This window comes from Temnothorax longispinosus, chromosome 2 (assembly GCF_030848805.1).
Source record: "Temnothorax longispinosus isolate EJ_2023e chromosome 2, Tlon_JGU_v1, whole genome shotgun sequence".
NCBI classification, from domain to species: domain Eukaryota; kingdom Metazoa; phylum Arthropoda; class Insecta; order Hymenoptera; family Formicidae; genus Temnothorax; species Temnothorax longispinosus.
In genome coordinates this window covers 2,346,978-2,363,574 of record NC_092359.1, presented here as the reverse complement: position 1 = coordinate 2,363,574, position 16,597 = coordinate 2,346,978, and the positions used below count along the sequence as shown (strand labels likewise).

At 35.7% G+C, this 16,597-nt stretch overlaps 3 protein-coding genes and 1 non-coding gene across 11 annotated transcripts in view; all 4 read right to left on the bottom strand.

Moving 5' to 3' along the window:
• Positions 1-307: 307 nt before the first annotated feature.
• Thrrs (threonine--tRNA ligase) lies at positions 308-3,642 on the bottom strand. Of its 4 annotated transcripts, XM_071771046.1 has the most exons (6): positions 3,442-3,564; positions 3,311-3,347; positions 2,933-3,019; positions 1,114-2,669; positions 738-1,027; positions 308-620 (listed from the first exon to the last, which is right to left on the bottom strand). In XM_071771046.1, exons 3-6 carry the CDS (start codon positions 3,008-3,010, stop codon positions 472-474), a joined length of 2,073 nt encoding a protein of 690 aa, XP_071627147.1. In that variant the 5' UTR covers positions 3,011-3,019; positions 3,311-3,347; positions 3,442-3,564; the 3' UTR covers positions 308-471. The 4 variants fall into 4 exon arrangements, with proteins under 4 accessions (XP_071627147.1, XP_071627146.1, XP_071627145.1 ...); XM_071771045.1 differs by lacking the exon at positions 3,311-3,347 and having other exon boundaries at positions 3,442-3,642; XM_071771044.1 differs by having other exon boundaries at positions 3,311-3,451.
• Positions 3,643-4,449: 807 nt separating this feature from the next.
• Trnar-acg (transfer RNA arginine (anticodon ACG)) lies at positions 4,450-4,522 on the bottom strand. The gene has a single exon. It is a non-coding gene; the product is annotated as a tRNA-Arg (tRNA).
• Positions 4,523-4,907: 385 nt separating this feature from the next.
• Positions 4,908-6,793, bottom strand: LOC139808737 (UPF0488 protein CG14286). Its single transcript, XM_071771060.1, has 2 exons — positions 5,556-6,793; positions 4,908-5,458 (listed from the first exon to the last, which is right to left on the bottom strand). The coding sequence occupies exons 1-2, from the start codon at positions 5,574-5,576 to the stop codon at positions 4,925-4,927; spliced, it is 555 nt and encodes a 184-aa protein (XP_071627161.1). The 5' UTR covers positions 5,577-6,793; the 3' UTR covers positions 4,908-4,924.
• Positions 6,794-9,556: 2,763 nt separating this feature from the next.
• Positions 9,557-16,597, bottom strand: part of Mef2 (myocyte enhancer factor 2) — a 69,277-nt gene continuing 62,236 nt past the window's right edge. For 4 of the 5 annotated variants that reach the window (XM_071771052.1, XM_071771053.1, XM_071771050.1 and 1 more), the window contains exons 6-8: positions 16,317-16,570; positions 15,847-16,031; positions 9,557-15,093 (exon numbers count right to left, since the gene is read on the bottom strand). In XM_071771052.1, the coding sequence (XP_071627153.1) occupies positions 14,643-15,093; positions 15,847-16,031; positions 16,317-16,570 (890 nt within the window). In that variant the 3' untranslated portion in view covers positions 9,557-14,642. The remainder of the gene's footprint in view (positions 15,094-15,846; positions 16,032-16,316; positions 16,571-16,597) is intronic. The other variant, XM_071771054.1, reaches the window with a different exon arrangement.

Below are 16,597 nucleotides of genomic sequence, written 5' to 3'. Positions count from 1 at the left end.
AATATTATTGATCAGAGAGATGAAAATAGACTATGTCAATAAGAATTTTTAAACTATGATCAGTTAGTATTAATAAGTTTTATTTATTAATTAATAATATTAATGTTTTAAACCATGATTACCATTATAGAATGATAAAATAAATTTTGTAGAAATAATAATTGATAATATATTGTATATAATGTAGTAAAACAAAATGTGTACAAAGGATCAAATATCTGATCACATAATAAATGCCGCACATTGTGTAAAATACACATAAATTAATATCACTAACTTAATTTTCATATTTATGGAAACAGAATAATCGAGGTACAAAAAATTAAAATGTATATTTTCTTAAATACAGAAAAAATTTGGACAAAACATGGATTAAAAAATGGATCCATGTTATCGTTAAGCTTATTAATTTAGCAAAATGTCGTGCAATATCTAGAAATAAATAAATTTGTTTTAATATAGATTGCTGAATTAAGATTTTAATTCGCCGCTTTGATCTCTCGTTTCTTTCAGGACTTTCAACTTCGTGATTAACTCGTCCACTGCCATTTCACCGTGAACTACGTTGTCCCTCGTTCTTATATTTACTGTCCCGGCATTACGTTCTTTCTCTCCCACAACTGTAACAAGATTCACGTTATTAGCTGTTATGGTAAAATAAACGAAAGCAGCAAGTAATATAATTCGAAATAAGATATATATTTCATAATTTTATTCATCAAGAGCTTAATACGTACCGAGTATAAAGTTAAACTGTGCGAGCTGAGCATTACGAATCTTCTTGTTCAGAGTGTCACTCGGATCGGTATCGATTTCGACCATAACACCAGCGTCCCAGAGTTTCTGTTTCACTTCGTAAGCATAGTCGTCGAATTGCGATGCTACCGGCACAACCATCGCTTGCCGCGGAGACAGCCAGAATGGCCACTTACCGCCATACGATTCAGTTAGAATTGCAATCATACGTTCTACGGAGCCAAGAATAGCTCTGTGTATGATAACCGGTCGAGTTTTTTCCCCAGCTTCGCTGCAAAATACATAATAAAAATGAATAATCCGTACTCCAACTTTTTTTATCAAAATTTAATGAAGCTTTTTATAATGGATACTTACTTAACGTATGATAGATTGAATCTGATTGGCAACTGGAAATCTAATTGTATCGTAGCGGTCTGATGAGCCCTTTTAAGCGCGTCCATGATGGTTATGTCGATTTTAGGTCCATAAAATGCACCATCCTGAGGATTAAGGACCCACGGTTGACCGAATGCGTTCAAGCTATCCTCCAATGCTTTCTCCGCCTCATTCCACATTCCTATGTCACCCAAGAACTTCTCCGGTCGCGTGGACAGGCATAAATTGAACGTAAAACCAAGAACGGAATTGACGTGCCACAGAAAGTCGAGAGCGCCGCTTATCTCGTCTTTAATATGCTCTATAGAACAGAATATGTGCGCGTCGTCCTGCTGGAATCGTCTCACTCTGGTAAGGCCCGTTAACGCGCCCGACAGCTCGTTGCGGTGCAGCACGCCGAAATCCGCCAATCTGAGCGGTAGCTCGCGCCACGATCTGTTGCGAACGTCGAAGATCATGCAGTGACCTGGACAATTCATAGGCTTGAGCGCAAAAGTTTCCTTCTCCACGTCGAAAGAGAACATATTTTCCGCGTAATGCTGCCAGTGTCCCGAGGTCTGCCATAGTTTGCTGTTGTAAATGTTCGGGGTGACCACTTCCTGAAATCCTCTCTTTCTGTACTCGGAGCGAATGAATTCGACCAGGGTATTGTATATGTACGCGCCGCGCGGCTGGAAGAAGCAAGAACCGGGCGAAAGTTCGTGGAAGAAATACAGCTCCTGCTCCTTTCCGATCTTCCTGTGATCCCGTTTGGCTGCCTCCTCCTGAAACTTCTCCCACTCCTTCAATTGCTTGGAATCCGGAAAGCTTATTCCGTACACTCTCTGCAGCGATTCCGCGTTAGCGTTCCCCTCCCAGTACGTGGACGAGTTTTTCGTGATCTTCATGGCCTTGATCTTTCCCGTGTGCCTAACGTGCGGTCCCCTGCACAAGTCGATCAGCGGACCGCATCTGTAAGCCGTGGTGGTGGGCGTCTGTATTCTCTCGTTTATAATCCGCACCTTGAATTCGTTGTACTTGAACATTTCCAGGAGATCCTCCTTCGTCATCTCCAGTCGTTCAAACGGCTGTTTCTCTTTAACTATATTCTTGTACAGACCCTCCAAATATGGGAAGTCCGTGTTGGAAATGCCCTTTTCGCCCAGATACATGTCGTAGTAAAAGCCGTTCTCGATGGGAGGACCGTAACAAAGACAGCCACCGTAAACTCTTTCCATAGCTTCCCCGAGGACATGAGCGCTGGAATGCCAAAACACTTGCTGACCTTCCGGGTCGTCAAATTTCAGGAGTTGCAGTTTGCAATCGTATTCCAGAGGTCTGTCCAGATCCCACAATTCATTGTTGACTTTTGCGATTACGGTATTATCTGCCAATCCTTGGCTAATGCTTCTCGCAACGTCGTAAGGAGTTGTACGCCAGGACTGCGCGGGTATCTTCTTACCATCCGGCAGAGTCACAGTAATATCTACGGGAGTTTTTGCCGCTATTGCAGCCTCGTATTCCGTTTTCAATTTATCCCATAATACGATACGTTCCTACAAAAAACAAAAATTATAAAAATAAAGACGTTATACATATAATAAAGTATAAAAACTAAGATACTGTAGAATATTATAATAATATAAACAATACATAATAATTATGACAAAAAAAAATTTAATTTTGAATAAATTCCTGCTTAATTTTATTTTCTAACGCATCAATATGCGTAGAAAGATATTACAGCTTAAATTTTAAAATTATATTTACAGAAAACTTAACGTCGTTTAAATTTTGACGTGATAACCGAGTAGATTACCTGAATGTAAGAGGGCCAAGGTTTAAGCTCCGATACAGATTTCTCCACTGCAGCAGATTTCTTCTTTAGTGCCTTCATTGACTTCGCCTGGAAAAGATAGTGTTCGAAATAAAAGCCGAGTCCGAGTGACGAATTGAATGACGCAAAGGATCGTCGCGTGTCAGGTGAGAGCGTACATCCGGCGATACTTTGCGTGAAACAATGCTCACAGGTTACGTCAGATTATCGATTCTGATGGTTGGTTACATGTTGCAAACAAGAGGTATGTTTTAACGCGACTGTATTGTTAGACGGTGGAATAACGACGCGTTTTATAGCTAACGGTGCAACGATTATGAGGGGGAGTCGAGGAGGCAGGGAAAAAACGTCTTAACCAACCCGAACATGTGTCCACTTAGTACCGCCGTAAACGGTCCTACAAACGTGAAAACGTAAATTCGTCAGCATAGTTTAGCGATACTCAGAATACGAGAGAAGCTCGAGTTTTATGTAAAGTGGGGGATTCGTGCCTTATCCTCCAAGGTCAGACTTTGCACGTCGGCTACCACGTTGTCGCCCATGTTGGAGAAGTCTCACGCTGTCCCACGCGACCAAGCTGCCGGTCACAACTCACACAGCAGTCACAGGTCACAGCGAGGCGCGATCGAATCACAAGGATAACGGGGTTTCAGTGGAAAAAGCAACTCGGTGAGCGCTCGATGATTCTTTATTGTGATTGGTTTCTACACTTAGATCTGAGGAAGAATCAAAGACAAGAACCAATCGTATTAAAGAATCGCTGAGCGCTTTTTTTTCGCTGAACAGGTGAAAAGGTTTTCTTTCGACGAGTTTTGGAATGCACGGTATTGTGAGAATGCGACCCCGCGCACAATAGAGCACATAAATATTAAATATTAGGATATATAAATGTAGGAATATTCTCTTATATTTTTATATCTTGTATTTTGTTCTTTTCCATCGTGCGTTACGTTTAATTATTATTTATCTAACTCCGATTCCTAATATTTAATATTTATTCTTATTTCTAATGTGTGCCCTATCGTGTACAGGGCCTGAGAATCACTGTCACGTCGGATATAATAATATATAAAATATATAATCAAGTGTAGACTGCGCGATCAGTTACGCCGCTATACTATATTTTAGAAAAAGAAAGCAAGCTTTGACAGGTTTCTCTCTCTTTCTCTCTCTCTGACTCTCGCATTTAAGTTTCGATTTTTAAATAAGCTTTCTTTCTCTTTCTAAACCGCGCCTATATTTAAAATCATCTTAAGTCTGATTTTAGACGATCTTAAGATTGCACCTAAAAAGGGTCAATAAAATTACAGATCACATCTCGAGACTGTACTTCAGAGTATCTACTTAAACACAATATTCTGACTGTGAATATTATTTGAAGAAATGTATTCGAGTAGACACTGATTATTAATCTACAAACATTTACGTTAGAGTCAGACATCTTTTGCATACAGAAGTAAAACTTAAATTGTATGAAAATATGATATAAAAAAAAATGCCGATCCTGCCAGGATTCGAACCTGGAATCTTCTGATCCGTAGTCAGACGCGTTATCCGTTGCGCCACAGGACCGCAACGGATACTTGAAATTAAAAATTATGTTTTACGTGACTATTTCACCTCTACGTTCATTTATTAATGCTTCTTAAAATCTTTAATTATTAAAACTGAAAAAAATGACTTTCTACTACTAAAGAATCTATCTAAAATAAATTTTTCATAATACCATTTCGTTCTACATACGTGAAATTTGTTATCTTGATGTTTCATAATATATTAACTAAACTTCACGAATATGCATAAATTAAAATGAGAATTCCATATGTAAATCATAATTTCACTATAACAAATCATACTCCATACTTTACAAATAATCCTTCAACTAAAAACAAAATATGTCTACATATAACTGAACTAAATCAGGATAATGTTACGCAAATAAGGTGGTACATTATACAATTGTAAAAGTTAATTTTATTGACACGCTTGAAAGTCAAACCGAAATGGAGTGTCAGTTCTATTACTGTCGCTAACAGCTTGCTTTGTACTTCGTAACGTATTTTGCGTTCTATGATCGTCCATCTGTCTATTAGAATCTTGTGTACCACTTCCACTAGCTTTCTTGACAAATATTGACTTTTTGCTTGCCGAGGCAGTATTAGTAAACTTGACAGCCGATACGGTCCTGCTCAACTTTCGCTCGTCCTCAGCCATTTTCTCTCTGTAGTCCCCCAACGTATTCCTCATTATCTGCCTCTTTTTTATTAACGGCGCAGTGTTGCTTTTCAACGAATGTAATTGCTTGCCGAGTTCGTGCGCCTGCTTCTCCTGCAACTTGCCGGTCGCCAAGCTCGCCTCTAACTGCTGTATACACCAACATAGTTCCAATTCAAAACAATCCTGCGCTTCCGGATCCAAACCGCTCGCGTTGCCGGTATCTAATACCGCCCTAGGAGGCACACGCGGTTCTGACACGCTCTTTTTATTCCCGCTGTTGCGTTTAGAATTCTGAAATAAATGCGAAAGTCACGTTTAACCGTCCTGATAAATAAACATAAGTAATTGTTTTTTTTTTTTTTTTCGAAATAAAGGAATGAGGAATTACCATTGCGGATTTTGGCGGCATTTTCACAATCAGATTTATTTCCGTCGACTTACGGCTTACGTAGTTACAAAATCACAATATATCATACGTAAATCTACCTATATGTACGATTATAAAGTCTAAAATATGTGCATCCACAAGTACATTATTTAGCAACGCACAAATGTCAGGTTATGTTCAAAATGTGTTGTGGCGACGGTGCAGCCATCTCTCGCACGTGGAAAGAATTAGGAAAACGTATGAACTCGTTATATAGGTGACGATCGATACATCGATCGAGAGTTCGGAATTTCAAACGAGGACAAAACTTCGCGGCAAAGTGAATTTTTTTGAATTTGAAAATTTCGCAGGGATTTGCTTATCTCCTTATCCAAATTATGTTCACGTTCAGTATCTATAACAGCTACAAGCTTGTGCACGCGAATTTGCGCTCATCTTTAGCCCCTTTCCCGAGAACTGAGAATAAGAACTTATATATCTTCCGGTTTCTGCGTAATAAATTTCAATGAGGTTCGTGCCGATGACGGCTCGTGCTGGAATGGAAAAAAATGTGATTATAAAAGCATAAATAAACTCGTATGTCACTACGTGCCGATCAGTCTTTACAATTAAGGACGGACGTACGAAAAGTGTGAAAGTAATTAAGCGGAGGGGAAACGCAACATGAAAAAGCGGAAATGAAATGGAAAAGACTGGATTGCGTATTACGATATACATGCGATACGAAGACGTACGGATAGTTTGCGGAAAAATTAAAAAAAGTACGACGTCCCTGAAAGCGAATTGAAAAGAATCGGAATTGGCGTAAAACCTCCGAATGTTTTCGAAATTAGTCTAAAAAATTGTTTATATGTAATTACATGTAAAATATGCTTCCTTTCTTTTATATTATCTCTGTTATATAAGAAAAATAATAAGAATAATGAATATTGTAGTATAAATAAAGAATAATAAAAATATTGAAAAATGATTAGAAAAATAATTTCGCATTTTTCCCAGAAAATGTTAAAGATTTCAGAATTAAGATCGAGCTCGAAAACTTGCGAGTCAATTTAACATACTTGAAATTTCAATCAATGCGTTACGTTTTCTTCAAATCGTCTCCTGCGCGTGATAAAAATTAAGAGACAAGAGTAAAAAGAAAGAAAAAAAGGGAAATCACCTTGCGAATACTTTCCGATTGGAAATTAAATATTTCTATAAACGTACAAACAAATACGCTACGAGCATACGAATAAAAATGTAAGCATGATTTTGTTTTTTCTTCAATTTAACTGTTTTTTACGAGACGATCTTTCAGAGAGGGAGAGATATTTGTGCGTTTCGGTAAAAGTGGAAGAACGGTAGAAACGTATAATATACGAGACAGTGTACACAGTATAGACGACAGGGTGACATTAATTCTTCAGAATATATTTACAAGAGCAGTACAAAGAATAACTCGATATTACACATATATATTCGTTACGTAGACTAACGAGTAATAGGTATATAAGCAGGTGAACAGTTTAAATATTAATTGAGGCACGTGATAATAAGGCATTTCTACAGAGGATAGACACACGGTCGTACGCACGTAAGATAGAGCATTCTTTACTAAAGAAAGAAGAGATAAATAAATGAAAGAGAGAATTGACTGACCATTCCGGGCTTCGTGGCTCGTATATTTAAATTATATCTACATCTGCCTTGATTCATGGAGAAATATAAAGTTTGGAGAAGATAATGAGCAGTCCACCCTAAATTACCAGTTTGTAATATTAAAGAAATTTTCGTAAAAATAGAACTGTTGCGCAAAAATCGAGGAACAGACATATATCATTTAAAATGTCCATCGACAATCTGTATTAATATTGACGCTTCTGTAAATTATAATAGCTGTAATATAAAAAGAACGATGCAGACAACGCAGTTAAAGATATCTAACAACGTTTTCTGAAGAACGTCGCAAAGACTTTTTCCACGTGTGTGTTGTGTCCGAGATATCTATTTAAATAGAACTCGCAAAGATTATGCCGAATTATTTGCAAACCACGAAAAACTATGAATTATATCTCCCTCTTACAAATGAAAAGAAAATACGCTCCTCTCAAATACAGTCAAATACGCCTATACGTATTTAAATACTCGTACATTATTAAGATAACGAGATATGTCGATTCGCAGGTTTTGTTTCAGACCTTCCCTTTGAGAGGGTCAATTGTTCTCCAATGTCTATCTTACGTGATTACAATCGTTGCAAATTACATTAGTGGACGTCACAATGAAGATTGATATTCAGTGCAAACCAATTGTGCTACACTGAATAGCATACCGACTTTTATCTTAAAGTGTATATATGTATGTGGTGTGGTTGTGTGTATGTGCGTGTGTATTTGTATGTGTGTATATATAGATGTACTTTTGTATATGCGTGTGCATAGACGCGTGGTCGAGATCCCTAAAGTTTAGAACACATAGCTAACTGTCCGTCTGACCGTCCAAAGAAGAGAGGATGAGTCAAAGACTGAGGGACACATTATGTACAATGCGGAAGTAATTAACATAGACATTTCCGTTAAGCGGTAGAAAAAGAAAACGGAAGAGAAAATTTGGTATGTCTTAAATTTGCCCGCTCGTTATTGGAGCGACGACATCTGGTCTCCGATTTGTAACAGGTATATAAAATATCATCACATCGCGCGGTCCAGATTTAAGTACAAGATATATAATCCATATATAGATTACATACTTAAGGTAAAAAGGAAAGGGCGTTGATGCGATGGGCAGCTATTTATAGACTGTGAATTCGGAAAAAAAAAAGAACGCTAATATATATCTTATTCTTTCCATCACTGTGAACACATATATCTTCACAGAATTCTAGGAACAACATCCTGAAACTGTGTGTAGCTCGTATCCCTTCGTGTTTCAAAAAGTGTATTTTAGCGTAACGCGTAATCACATACATACGACATCGAGCCGCTCGCAAGAAATTTGGTTCTTTTGCAATCGCGCAAAGTGTTGTGTGATTACTCCTTAAGATATAATTATCTATGAGAGACGAAGATTCGTTACGCATTAAGCATTTCAAAATTGTTTCTTATCATCGCGCTTTCCGAGAGACACAGGTCCACAGTTAACTGAATTGTCGTAGAGACATCAGCGTTACAAAAATATCGCATCTCACAAAGATTTACACAAGAAAAATGTATATTAAAAATATATTACATCCTCGAGAGAGAATTGCGCGTAAACGAATAAAGATATTATAATATAGGTACGCGTATAATATACACAATTGTCTCGATGAAACAATGATACTAAAAGTTCAAGAAAAAATAATGAGTAAATAAAAATTTGTTTTTTCAATGGCAAGATATATGTATTAAAAGTTACATTTTTTTCAATAAATTTGAACGCCAGTGTATCAAGATGCTGGATATGGCATATATACTATTAACCGTCATGTAATATTGACTATTGACTTTATATAATTATTTCTTATATATTTTTTCTGCATAAATGTGTTAAATATTTCGATTACTATTTATAGAAGTAGTTGCCTGTTATAGTTTTTATGCATAATCAAGTTGGTTTCAGTAAGCAACTCGACGTGTGTCGTGAGATTTTAGAAAACGCAATGAGATTGATATAACGTAGATTGGATTCTCACGTGTTAACATTACAGTTACCTAACAAAAACACAGTTTAAAGATGGGCATTATTAACAAGCAACAAAACACGTTTTCTATGATAACAAACTTATCGAGCCGGTAAGTAACGTTTTACATATAAAATTAGAAAAGATCGCAAATCGTCGCGAAGTAATACACAGCGGAAGCATGCGAGCAACATGATGAATTCGCAAAATAATTTCAGATTTCTGATTCTCAAGTACAAATAATGTTAATATACAAAAATGAGAGAACGCACTACACGTACAAGTCAACAATGAGAGTTGAGCGTTGAGAAAAGCTACAGGTGGATGGAATAATGCCAAAATAAAATACTGCCAAATGTAAAAACCAAGTAAAATGTATTCTATGGGCAACATCGTAATAATCATATCATTATGCTGATACACTGAAATATAACCACAATGTGTATGTGTTTACAATGTTGTATGTATGTGTGTGATGTACACAGAGCGTTATCAAATAATCATTATTTATCACTAACTCTGACAATGATTATACTGACCAATAATAGGCAATATGGTAGCATGGTCATATACAGATCAGTAATAATAACGTATAACAATAACTGGGTAATGTCGAGCACCAAAGGTATAACGTACAAACAAAGGGGCTTTGTAATTCCGTGTCCGTAGCGTATTTACGCCATCTCCATGAGCGCACAAACCGGGTTCGACGGGTTCGTGTACTCAAGTACTATTGCGTGTGGCATTGAATGTGCATAAGAGAATAAAGTTATGTCTTTAAGATTTTAGCACATAAAATTTCTCAATGGCTTCGTACTTACGTAACAAACTTGGCAAACATTATAATTATTATTACAAACATAAACCGAGTCTTTGTCTTCAACATTGTAAGTATTTCTTTTTCCTTCCTCAAATATATTCTCCTATGATATTACTACTTAAAACGTAAAATCGGTATTCCCTTAATTAGTCAGTTATGATGGCACTATATGAATTACTTTCCTTTATTCTCGCAATTATCAGCTAACGTAACGCACGACTATATAATATTGTATGTTATTACTATTACACATTATTATAATAACTTTTATACATATATATCCACATATGCATACATCCGGCTGTGTATGCATGATGCAAATCTTTTGTGTGTATGTCTGTGTGGGTGTGTGTGTGCGCGTGTCTGTGTATACATACTGTTCTATTTAAAATTTATACATTGTACAATGTAACTGTATCTCGAAATTAACTGTAACAGTATGATACGCAATTTGAGGAATTGTTAAACAACCTCCCCTTTAAACTGTATTATACAAATACGTGTATAACTACATAATAATGTTTAAAGTATGTCCCCCCCCGTCATACACTTCATCTGTTCACAGAGTGCATTTCAAAACTAAGCGGAAAACTCAATAATATGATAACTATATGTTAAAAAATATATGAAGGATCTTATAACTTTTGGTGTAATTGTGTACGTATCAAACAGGTCATACCGTTTTCAGTTTCAAAATGCACAGATACAGATAGTAACAGTAAAATGACGATATTCTTATGACGTTTAAAAATGTGATGCTACTTGGCTTTACAGATATGTCCAGTACTTAAATCTGTATTTAAACTTAATTGTGTATATATATATATGTATATATATATATATATATATATATATATATATATATTTATATATTTATTTATATTTGTGGTGACAACAGTTGTGGCTAGTACATATACATTGTATTTTATTTTGCTACATTGTTACAGTGATCTGGTACTTGTGCCGTGCATTGCAATTCGATTATTTGCGAACATTGCCTAAAGCCTATAATGGCCTCTTTTCCAAACAATCTTAGTTTATGCAATATAAAATGTCTAACCATCCGTAGACCTCATTTTATCTTACGCGTATGGCTCTTCTAACGATGGTCCATTTCGTTCACAGCGTTTCCAACAATTTCAATAGTCTCTGAGTTTTTAACTACAATAATTATCATTACTTTTACGTATTGAATATCTGTTGAAATCTTGAGGCACAACTGTATGATCGTAATTCACGGCAAGTAACCAAAGAGTATTTAGAATACACAATGAATATTTTTTTAAACGCAATATATATTTTAAACGTAATATATATCACACAGATTAGCCGTAATTTTAAGAAAAGAAACTTACGCAGAAGAATACAGCTTCAGTCACCGGGATATGAAAGTCTTCCAAAATTGATAATGTATCTTCTCCGTATTATTATTTCAAATGATATTTCAAAATTAAAATGTTTCTCAATATTTGCAGTCAAACACGTGAAAATTGTAAGGTACGAACTTGATTCTATTCTGCGACGTTGACAACAATGTAATCTTCGTCATAAGTTGTGCCGATCAAGACGAATACATCTTTAATTACATCAACTTATTTTTGCTCACAGATATAACTTACACCGTACTTCATATTAAAAATATACATTGAAGTGTACGTACATGTACTTAACGTACATTTAACAAATTGCCTACTCTTATGGATTTTGTTATGCATTATCGTACTGTATGTTATGGTAAAATAGATCAGATAGTACATATAAACCTTGCATATAAAGTACTGCTCATGCTTTTCACATCACACTGTGACTGTTATAGAAGTGTCGATGTCGGAACACTTAAAATGACTTTAGATGGACTCATTATGCAGAAGAATCATGTTAGTTTCGATATCACAATAGGGCATTTCAGAGAAAGAATTAACAAGTTTTGGGTTCATTAATACTCGTTAAGATTAAATTTAAATTATATCCTGTGTGAGATACATATATGTGAGGAATTTTAACTTCCGATATTATATCCAATGTAACAACGCCGAGATAAAATTAACGATTTAACGTTTTTTACTTTACGTCCAAAGTTACGAAAAAGTCACAATAGAGAATATCATATTGTCGGTAAAACAACGTTGAGAGATTGCCTTCGATTTTATTCATGTTCCTTTTTAATGTACCGATCAAATGCATTTAAACGTAAAACAAAATTTCAAAATATAAATCCACTTAGAAACATTTATACCTGCGAGCCAGGCATATACAATCATCCTTCGTAATATATGAATAGAATATATTACAATTAAATATCAATTAAATATAATAAATTTCGTGTCAATAGGAAAAAGTTTAATAACTAGTGGAGACATATATATCTTTAATACATTAAAGTTTACTTCTTCGTTATGAAAAATAACAATTTCTTTATATTTTTTTGTTTGATAAAAAAGTGTGTTGGCTAAGAGATTGCACTTTGTGATCATCTTAAAAATTCGTGATTAAGATTAATGACTATACGCATTACGCTTTCATATTCCACATACCGATTGTTCGTACAGTCATATGAAACATTTCTAATATGCGTTAATAAAGAAAATGAATATCGAGGGTCATACCTCATCGTACAACCTTCGATTACAATAAAGGTTGCCTTCCCACGCTATTTGTCAAAAAGTCACATTATAAAGCTTACAACATCATATATCGTTTCTCGAATATACATATATATATTCGCTTAAGTAGCTTATTATTTTCAAGACTTTATTAACAAATTGTACTGCATATACGATTTGGGAAAGCATCCTAACAGGAGGGCCACAAATGGTGCCAGGCACTATTCATTCATATACCTGCGTATTCCATTAGTATGTTAATTACAATAATTTATCAAATACAGTTCTCGAGAACGATTCTCACCAGGATACATCCTGAGATTGTAAAACATACATTGAAACCATCTTGACACATTTTCATCTTACTGATTTCAGGAAGAAGGTAAATTCTACATCGTTATACAATTGCAACCCTGTTTTGCCAAATATCGTTTAGATTTACTTTTACGTGATTGTTGGCCGAGAAGGTCGCGCGTTTCTGATATCGAAAAGGATAAACTCTTCTATATATAATTTCTTATATATCACAGAATGGATCTCTGCGACGAAATATTTCTTAGATATTCTCACCTTAAGAACAAACCATTTTCGTTTTCTATATATAGAATTATATCATTATCAATCCTTCTGGAAGTTTTTGTATTAAAAAGAACTACAGATTAAGATACATAAAATTGATCATGGTTGGCAAATATAATGAAGTGTATTTAGAAATATAATTTTGGTTTCTTTAAAAATTTACGATTAAAGTTATTAACATTAATATCACTCAATCCTTCTTATCGTAAGTTTTATTTAATCACATTTTTACTATACGGCATATACCTGTAGTATATAAACTCTCGTTACATATTTTTAGGCTTCAAGGGTTGCAAAGTTTTCAAGTTTTCTTCCTCCATAATCTTTATACAAATGTGCAAAATACTTGTGGAAAATGTATATAACGTGTATATATATATATATAGATGTATGTATATATCTATACGCGCGCTGTGTGTATATCTTTTTTTTATTAATCAACACTATATAATATGCCTATCTATTGTATTACCTCATAACTCAATATATTAATTTCGAATCTTGTTCTATAGAATATCATGAAAAGTTTGAGTACAGCAGCCGATTTCCGCATGTTCGGGAACCATAGACCGTTAATAAACTCACGTTAACAGTAAAATTAGTTGGTTAATTCAAAAATATAAAAAATCTTAATGTACAAAGTAAAATATAAAATTTCCTCTCGATATAAATTCTGTGACAAGAAAACCGCAATTAATAGTTTTCCGCGAACGATCAAGTTGCCCACAAATGAATGGCTGTTGCATGGAATACGATGTCTATGAAGCGCAATGGCAATGTTTCCGAACAAAGCATATTTTTGCAGCGCAAGATTGTATTAACGGGTTATGGCGTAATTCTGACTACTATACCATACAAAACAACAACGAATTGCGATGGTAAGTTCTGGTCTTTATAAATCTTACACTATGTGTAGATTTCCTCACAAGCTCTTTTAGATTCAGTATTACACTTTCAGAAATTTCACAATTTGGGTACTGCGTATTTGGGTATTCCCTAACATACTGTTTCCCTTCGCATAAATTTTCGTACGATAAGCATCGATGACACAATGCCATATCGCGAAAGTTATTACGAATTTTATGACATATATACAAACAACACTTCATATTATATACATGAAAATATATATATGTATCTATCATATATATAATATATATATAAAGTTTCAACATTATGGCACCGTATTTTCTTTTTTTTTTTCTTCAAATAAATGTATATTCTGTATTCAGCTTCAAAATATAAACAGATTTTTCCACTCCGCTAGCTACGGCGGAAGCGTACCCATTCCCGTAGCCATCGTTATCGCGATAGTACGAAGTACGCGTCTCAAAGACGTTTAAAAGGAGTTTGTTTAATTATACTGGAACTCACAAGCACTATATGCCGTTGTACGTCGAGGAGGTATCAAACAACTGATGAGTGCAACAATTTAATCGACATTAAGTCGCCCAACCTTCCGTGATTCTCGAGCGTTTCATGAGCGGCCCGTTCTCATAGTCTGAACTGTTCCCTCCGTTCCCGCCACCGCTAGAATGGTTCGTTCTGATATCACCGACCGCACCACTTCCAGGCGACGGTAGATTTGTCGGTGTTATGCTACCCGAATGGGACGGAGGTGGATTACTACTCGGTCTGCTCGATACTAAGTTCAGTGTTTGAGGCCCCGGATGAGACACGTGATGTGGCGGTGGGGCACCGGTACTGGACGATGGACCGACATTCAAGTTTGTGTGGTGTAGATTGCTGGCGTTGCTGGGTCCACCATTGGACCCACTGTTACCGCCGTGCGGGTCTCTGGGTGGACTTATCGGTTCACTTTTTATCTTTACAGGTAAAGGCGACGTGGATGGTGGCGGTGTACTGCTCGATACAGCTAGGTGAGGAAGACCACTGCAATATCGAAAAAGTTTCGTGATACTACGGGGGAAAAAATTGTATGTAAACAGTTAGAAAACTCAAAAAGAAAATATGTTCTTGTGTGAATATGTTTTTATCGAGTCTAGCGTAGCGAGAAGCTATATAATTTTTCATCCCAACCCTATACATATATGAGAACGTGCAATCATGCATGAATGAAAGTTAATAAAATCATGATATGAATCATGAGAATGTACTTTTAATAAATGTATCGCCCCATAAGAGTGTGTGACTCAACTACGCAAACAATCTGTAGATGAAAATGAAGAACACTCCAACATTCCATAATTTAATGACATGCCAAACACTATTGTAACCGAAAAAAAACTATAGCGCTCCAGTGGTCGATATATTACGTTACAGCTACCCAGCGACAAGTTTCGTGCGAATTATTCCATTAAGTAATATCCATATGGAGAATTAATTTAAAAAGAGACAAGTGAAGAAAAGAAAGAAACAGGAAGAAATAACTACGAGAATGAGAATAAAGAGAAGGTAGAAACTAATTGAAACTTATGTACGCTTGCAGCACGTAAACAAATTGTAATCAAATTACAATTTATTAAAATGTGTGTAATATTCTATTACATGTACTCAATTTTTTAATCCGATTAGAACCGAAAATGTATCATCTGTTATCTAATGTGAATAAAATAACTAAAAATATGTCATACCAACTGGACATATAGCTTTCTTTCACAACAATAATTATGAAATATGATTTACCTGATGCTGGACATGGTGGCTGCCGAATATAAGTCATCAACAACGTACCTCTGATGAGTGGGCCATGCAAGGCCCCCGAGATCCGAGGAGTAATCTGTTGGTCCAAAACTAGAGTATCCGGCTGGTACTGTTGGTGTTTGTAACGCTACTACAGGTGTATTCAATGCAGACTGCGTATGGGCATTCTGAAAGCATGAATGCACAACATATCGTAAATTTCCTAATGCTTCTATCAAATACACAATATAAGATTTAGCAATTGATAAAGAATTTTTTCTCTAACGGTCAAAATATTTTTGGTAGAAAGAAAGATCTTATTTTCTTAATTCGGAATCCAATTTCTAGCTTTACACCTTATGTTTTAATATAATTCATGAATGTGAGAAATTCAGAAAAATTTCATTATAAAACAAAGGACAAATTTTTTGTTTATAACACCCATTTAAAGTTAACAATTATGAGACAATTACATCATAATTAGTGTCTTCAGAGAGAGATTGCGCGAGTGGTGTTGGTATAACCACTCGAAGGTTAGCCCTGTGAGGATGAGGCGGTGGCGGAGGCGGAGGTTGCGGCGAATGCCTAGACGGATTGCTGCCTTTATTTGCACTACCTCCACCGACCCCGAGTGCAGGCGAAGGTCCTGGACTAGGTGAACCACCCAATGGTGACGCTGACGGAGGGTAGCCATTGCTCATTTCCAACATTCCTCCCGGGGGATACACTAGAACGAATAATTTAACAAGTTAGA

Coding starts and splice junctions, on each gene's coding strand:
- Thrrs (XM_071771044.1), bottom strand. CDS start 3,379: ATGCTGACGAATTTACGTTTTCACGTTTGTAGGACCGTTTACGGCGGT. Junction 3,020..3,310: donor CTAAGTGGACACATGTTCGG/GTTGGTTAAGAC, acceptor TATCTTTTCCAG/GCGAAGTCAATGAAGGCACT. Junction 621..737: donor ACAGTTTAACTTTATACTCG/GTACGTATTAAG, acceptor ATCTTGTTACAG/TTGTGGGAGAGAAAGAACGT.
- LOC139808737 (XM_071771060.1), bottom strand. CDS start 5,576: ATGCCGCCAAAATCCGCAATG. Junction 5,459..5,555: donor TGCCGCCAAAATCCGCAATG/GTAATTCCTCAT, acceptor CATTTATTTCAG/AATTCTAAACGCAACAGCGG.